This window comes from Charadrius vociferus, unplaced genomic scaffold (assembly GCF_000708025.1).
Source record: "Charadrius vociferus isolate BGI_N301 unplaced genomic scaffold, ASM70802v2 scaffold195, whole genome shotgun sequence".
In the NCBI taxonomy this organism is placed as follows: Eukaryota; Metazoa; Chordata; class Aves; order Charadriiformes; family Charadriidae; genus Charadrius; species Charadrius vociferus.
In genome coordinates, this window is record NW_009648539.1 from 4,217,904 (window position 1) to 4,224,010 (window position 6,107).

The 6,107-nt window shown below is 38.0% G+C and overlaps 1 protein-coding gene across 1 annotated transcript in view; it reads left to right on the forward strand.

Annotated features, from left to right (window-relative positions):
- The window catches only part of ELP2 (elongator acetyltransferase complex subunit 2), a 66,783-nt gene extending 61,294 nt beyond the window's left edge, over positions 1–5,489 (forward strand). The window contains exons 16-21 of the mRNA XM_009885917.1: positions 502–574; positions 996–1,182; positions 2,797–2,918; positions 3,418–3,560; positions 4,080–4,193; positions 5,177–5,489. Of these exons, the coding sequence (XP_009884219.1) occupies positions 502–574; positions 996–1,182; positions 2,797–2,918; positions 3,418–3,560; positions 4,080–4,193; positions 5,177–5,333 (796 nt within the window). The 3' untranslated portion in view covers positions 5,334–5,489. The remainder of the gene's footprint in view (positions 1–501; positions 575–995; positions 1,183–2,796; positions 2,919–3,417; positions 3,561–4,079; positions 4,194–5,176) is intronic.
- The last annotated feature ends 618 nt before the right edge of the window (positions 5,490–6,107 follow it).

Consider the following 6,107-nt stretch of genomic DNA (forward strand, 5'->3'; position numbering starts at 1 on the left):
TAGCCGATATTTGTCCACTGTTTATAGATTGCAGCTCCAATTTTACTCTACTTCCAGTCTGTTTTGTGACTGACTTTAATTTGTGTTAGTCTGTGTGGCATTTCTGCTTATTAGTTAAATCCCAGTCTAGATATGTGAGCTTGACTTCCAGCAGAACTCATGCAAAGACTGATTAAAAATGTATTTCCAGAGGAAGCTAGAAGTTTTGGGTTTTTTTACAGTGGTGTTTTCCTTTTCCAGCATGATTCTTGTCCTCTAGTTCAGAAATCCTCTTTCACTATTTCACAGAACAGGCATCCTGTGGCTGGTGTTTGTGGTATGTTTCTTTGGTGATCTTCAAATATGTGGCTTCTGATTTTTATTGGTAGTGTTAAAATTGCTTCACAAGAAAATAAGAATACGTTAAATGTTGCTTTAGTCTGGGGAAATTAATTTAAGAACCTTGATACATACTGCAGAAATGACTGTGATGTGTTAAATATCTTTTCACGTTTATTTCAGGTATGGACACGGATATGAAATATTTTGTGTTGCTTGCAATAATTTGAACACTGTAATTGCCTCAGCATGTAAGGTAAGAAAAGATTCTAGCACCACCTAGTGAAAAGTGCCACCAGATTTCTAGGGCTGACAGAGCAGGAGTCAGAATTCTGTTTGGGCCGAATTCTGTTCTTTCACTTAAATGTGAAGCATTTTGTATAGATGACAGTTGCCTTGCAAAGGTGAGAGCGAATGAAGAAAAGCTATTATTCACAAATTATGTATGATTAAGTTGAAGATATTAGTAAGATAAATTCTAACAAATACAGGTGTAAAACAGTTAGTGATACATTGTCAGCATTCCTAGAAAGTCATGTGAAAACTTCCCAGAGGAAAGCTGATTCTAACTTGATCACAAGCCTTAAAACAAGCCCCTAACATCTTAGTGTTTTGAAACACGTGACTCCTGTATTTGCTTTCATTAATTCTCACTGATATTTTCTCCATCAATACAGGCTTCTAAGAAAGAACACGCAGCAATTATTTTGTGGAGCACTAGTTCTTGGAAGAAACTGCAGAGTTTGGCATTTCACAATCTGACTGTTACCCAACTGGCGTTTTCTCCTAATGACAAGTTTTTATTAGCAGTTTCTAGAGACAGGAATTGGTCACTGTGGAGGAAACAAAACTCATCAGAGTCAGGTAAGATATATGTAAACTGGATATACACATTTGAAGACTTTGCAGTTTGTTTGATATTTTTGGCTTCAAAATATTTGAAAGAGAATTGGTAAAATATTTTAGTGGCCATTTTCATTACAACTTTTAAGAATTAATAGTGCTGTAGGCCCCTGTGGCTCTAAAAAGTGCAGTTAATGGTGTATAGGAAAGCTGGAAAGGGAATTAAAATGTGGAGAAGCATATAATCGGGCCTTAAATGCTGTTTGATTGATGGATGTAATGACGTCAGCTGTTTGTCCTCCCGCCTTCTGTTTGTGACTGTATGTTTTACTGAAATCAAGATGCTGGAGCATAATGCAGGAACTTCAAACTGGTGTTCTGTCAAGGAAAACCTTAATCTGGGTGATCTGTGCAGGCTAGGCTGGAAGGTTCATTGCTATACCCATGTCCTGCATAGAGCTGCCTTGTCCCTGTTTGCAGGGCATGACACTTTGAGACTCTTGATAGGATTAATCTCTTGTCTTTGGTGTGGCTTTCTGATAATCCTACACAATTAATTAATTTGACTAGGACTGACTCTGTCTGGAAAAAGAGCTTATCGTAAAGATTCAGTTGACTTTCTCATTACGACTTTGAGCCTTGCAAAATCAGGAGGAGATTACTATTGAACACTTTAATGGATTCCTAGAACAGATGCTTGTGCTGAAAATTATTATCATTACATTGTTGGCTTAATAGCACATAAACACTACTGGGCTGTATAGAGTTTTCCTAGAGACTTGGCAGTGAGTTTTGGCCCCTTCAGACAGTGTCCGGCCATATAATGGCTTGAGATTCTGTTCTATTCAAACTTGTATTCTAAAGCCTGGCATATTGTCCACAGTAGTTACACAGTGTTTCAGGAGAAGGAGTATGAATTCTCATAGGAAGTAGAGGAAATCCTCTTTTCATCTGTTCATCAATAACTTTTCTGTCTACAAAAAGCATCATTATCAGCATAAAGCAAAATTGCTGGTATTGGCACCCCAAGAAGTGGTTATTCAAAGTCTGTGCTCCAAAATGACAGCCTTTTCTTCTTAGGAAAAGCATTCCCGTTCACTGATCCACTGATCAGATTTCTTGCCTGATTGTATCCATGTTGAAATGGTAGTCTGTCTTTTTGGGAACAGATTAGTCTTTACGTTTAGATCATTATGATTTGAGCTCTTGGGGCTTTACTGATAAATAGGAACTGTAGTGAAATTATTGGGGATACGTGTAAACACACTATACTAAAACTTTTGATGTCAGTGTTCCTATGAAAATCTTATACAGAAAGCACCTGAAGGTCTTACGCTTGGACTTATTTTTTTCAAACACTTATCACAATGATAATTAGCACCTGTTCAAGACCATGTCAGTCAGCCCTTCAGTCCTGTTCCTACTAAACCAGTAGGAGAGTTTGATCTTTTACACATGTATCTGTTTCAGAAAAATTTATTTATGTGGTGCTAAGTATTCCCAATCGCTTTAAAGATGGATGAAATAATGTCAGAATATTCCTGCAGTTCTACGTAGAGTTAAGTAAGAGTAGCAATTACTTTACATATTAAAAGTAGTGGAAGCAAGCGTTTTCCTCGTTATGTTTTATTCCAGGACCAGTCTTCAGTTGCTGTGCATACACAGACAAAAATACAGCTGTTCACAGTCGAATCATTTGGTCTTGTGACTGGACACCAGATAGCAAGTATTTTATTACTGGTAGTCGGGACAAAAAGGTAATTAATACAAAAGGCATTTTAAAAGCCCAGAATAATTTTAAACGTATTTTAGATTAGTAAGTGCTGTGTTCTAATGAGCCCATATTCCATAAATAGACAGAAAGATTATTGTGTGTATTACTACACAAATCGGCAAGACTTTCATATGCTAAATAAAATGTTTGAATATTTATGTACAAGACTGTGGTTTGCCAGTTGGACTTTCTTCTTTCTTCATACAGTGAGACAAGCATATGTCACATAACTCTTATGGGCCTCTAAGTTTTTCTTTAATTCTCATAACAGAACCTGTTTTTGTTGTCAGTATCTTTAAGGAAATCAGACAGACGGTCTAAAAAGTTGAATCTTTGTAGATAGATATTTTTTACTATTTTGGGGGTCATCCACTTTGTTCTGTTCCCCAGAAGTATTTTAACAAAGTTATTCCCTATGTTTTTGTAAATGCATTTAGAAAAAGATTAAAGTGAAAATTCCTAGATGATTCTTTTTCTTACAGGTCATTATCTGGGGCCAGTGTGATTTGTCTGTGACTACTGAAGGGAATATGTTGGATTCAATCAAGCCGTGTTCAACAGTACTGGATGCTGGGGATTCTGTTACTGCTGTTAGTATCAGCCGTGTGCTTACTCGTGATGGAAGGTATTGCTGTTTTCTGTAATGCCATTTTGTGTTTAATTTGAAATAACTGTTTTCCCACTTTAGTAATTTTTTTTTTTTTTTTGTGGCTAAACAGCTCCTAAAATCTACCTGTCAAATATTTTGACCGTTCTTGGACTGAATGAACCTAGCCTTCTTTTGAGGTGTATGGTGACTTCTCCAAACAGTATAACAAGAAAAAAAAACAAACGACGGGGGGAGGAGGGCATGAACACACCTGAAACACATTCATTCTTCCAACAATATTGACTGATCTGATGTTGTAGTAACTTCCTTATTTTTTCCCTGAACAAGTCTTATTTTGCTGGTTTTTGCTTTGCTCATTTTTTATGAAGAAGCCTTGATTTAAATTGTGCTTTTTTTTTTAATGGAAAAGTAAATATCGATTCGAAGAGCAAGGTGCAATGCAGTTGCTAGTTCTTTCTAGCTTGCGTTAGAGCCAACTTCACTGAGCTGCCTACTGTAATCTCTTTAGAACTAATGGAGTTATTCTCTTGATAGATATATTGTTGCAGTAGGCTTAGAGAATGGGAAGATTATCTTGTACACATGGAAGCAGAGCGGACAAGAACCAGCGCTAGCTGATTGGACCACGTGTGTGGAGATGGATAACAGGTATGTCTTCTGAAGTAAGTTAGGAGCAAGGAAGTATTATTCTTGAGGCTAATAGTGATGGAGTTCTGTTCTTATAGTATAAAATGATATGAAAGTGGTTTATTTGTATATCAAAAATGATTATCCTTTTAGGTTGATCCCTGAAGGTCTCAAGATGTCTATAGGCAAAATGTGGAAATAAAAACGTTCTTTTTTTAAATAAATCTAAATAACCAAACTCCAGTAAAAACCAAGGGGAGGGGATGGTAAACCCCCAAATACTTAATGCTGTGCAAATGCTTTGAGAAGTATTACCCTTTGTTGGCCCCACTTGGGGGGTGAGGGTTGGGAGGGAAGCTTTATTATCATTAGCCATAAAATAAGATGCTAGAAAACACTGAAGAGGGGGGAAAAGAATCACTGTCTATATACATCAGCAAAACATTTTGGAGTGGATGACAGGAAGTTTTCAAGAGCAGCTTCTAGCAGAAACCAAAGGAATGACAAGCTATATGTGCTGCTGCTGCAGTGACAACTACAGAAACTCTCTTTCGAGAGACTTGGAGTATTTCACTTGGAGCACTTTCCTAGATTCTTCCTTCACATACTGGCATTGGTAGTACCAGAAATTAAAGTGGATGGTGACTTTGGCCTGTGTGTGCTTGAAGTGAATTTGAAAGAGACACCAGATAACAGGAAATGGCAGGCTAAAAGCCAGAAATCTGTCATATCTCAGTAACTGAGATGCTAGACCTGCAGCTTGATGTGGTAAAACTTGAAATCAATAGCTGTTTAAATTATTGATGACTGAGAGGATAAGATGTCATTAGTGTTAATGGCCCTCCTTATTTTAAGAACTTAATACCTGCTGGTTGTCACAAGTCAGTTTTTCCTGTTGGTAGTGTTAAAAGAAGAGTACTAATTACATGAATGTTGATGTTTACACTCACATGCCCAACTGTGTTTGACATTTTGCAGTATGTATGGATTTCTTTTTATTGCAGCCAAAGTCATGCTCTTGCTGTGAAGCGTTTATGTTGGAGGCATCATGCGGGCAGAGCTGGACATAATGATCAGAACGGCAGCGAGTGGTTGCAGCTTGCAAGTTGTGGAGCTGATCACTGTGTTAAGATATTCAACGTCAACAGATTTGCTCTGTAGCAAAGACAGCAGGGCCTGTCTCTGCAAAACAAATTCACAACATTTTATTTCAGCTTTAACCATTTTGATTATTGTTTTCTGTTTTATGCTGTGGAAAGTGAAACATCTGACATATAACTTATTAAAGCTACTTTTGTGGTAGTTTTAAATGTCAAATATTTTTCTTATTCTGCAGTTCCAGGAATATGAAGTACTTCCTATGTTTTGGTTGGTGAATATCCTGAAACTGAGGGATGGGAGGTGGGGTAGGGTGTGGGAGAAGGATAATGAGACAGCTTTGTTCACTGTGACTCTGGGTGTGGGTGGGAAGCTGCCAGTACTTGGGGGGTTCTGTGCTTGGGATTGCGATTGGAGTACCTAATTGTTTTGAACTCCTTATTAAACTCAACTGTCAGTTGACCTGCTAATGCTGACATTGTGTGTTTAAACATGTGCAGTTAACCAGAGATCTGTTAAATATACGGCTTTCTCTGATTGCCTTCCGAATGTATGTTACAGCCCTGATCCAAGTCTTAGACCACCTTACTTTAGGGGTAGTTTGTGTCTGTGTGCTTGGATAGTCCCCCTTGTTTGTTTTTCCTGTTTATATTCCTCCTTCTGCTGTGCAGAGTGCTGGGCTCATGCTTCTTGGTCATGTGGGGCTTAAATCCTAACTCACAGACCACTTAAATCTGCTGGTGTCTCCCCTGTGTACCTGTGAGTCCTCTCTGAGCCACCTCTGACTCTGCTTGAGGGCTGTCCTCTGCTGTTTGGAAAAAGCTTACAAATAGCTGG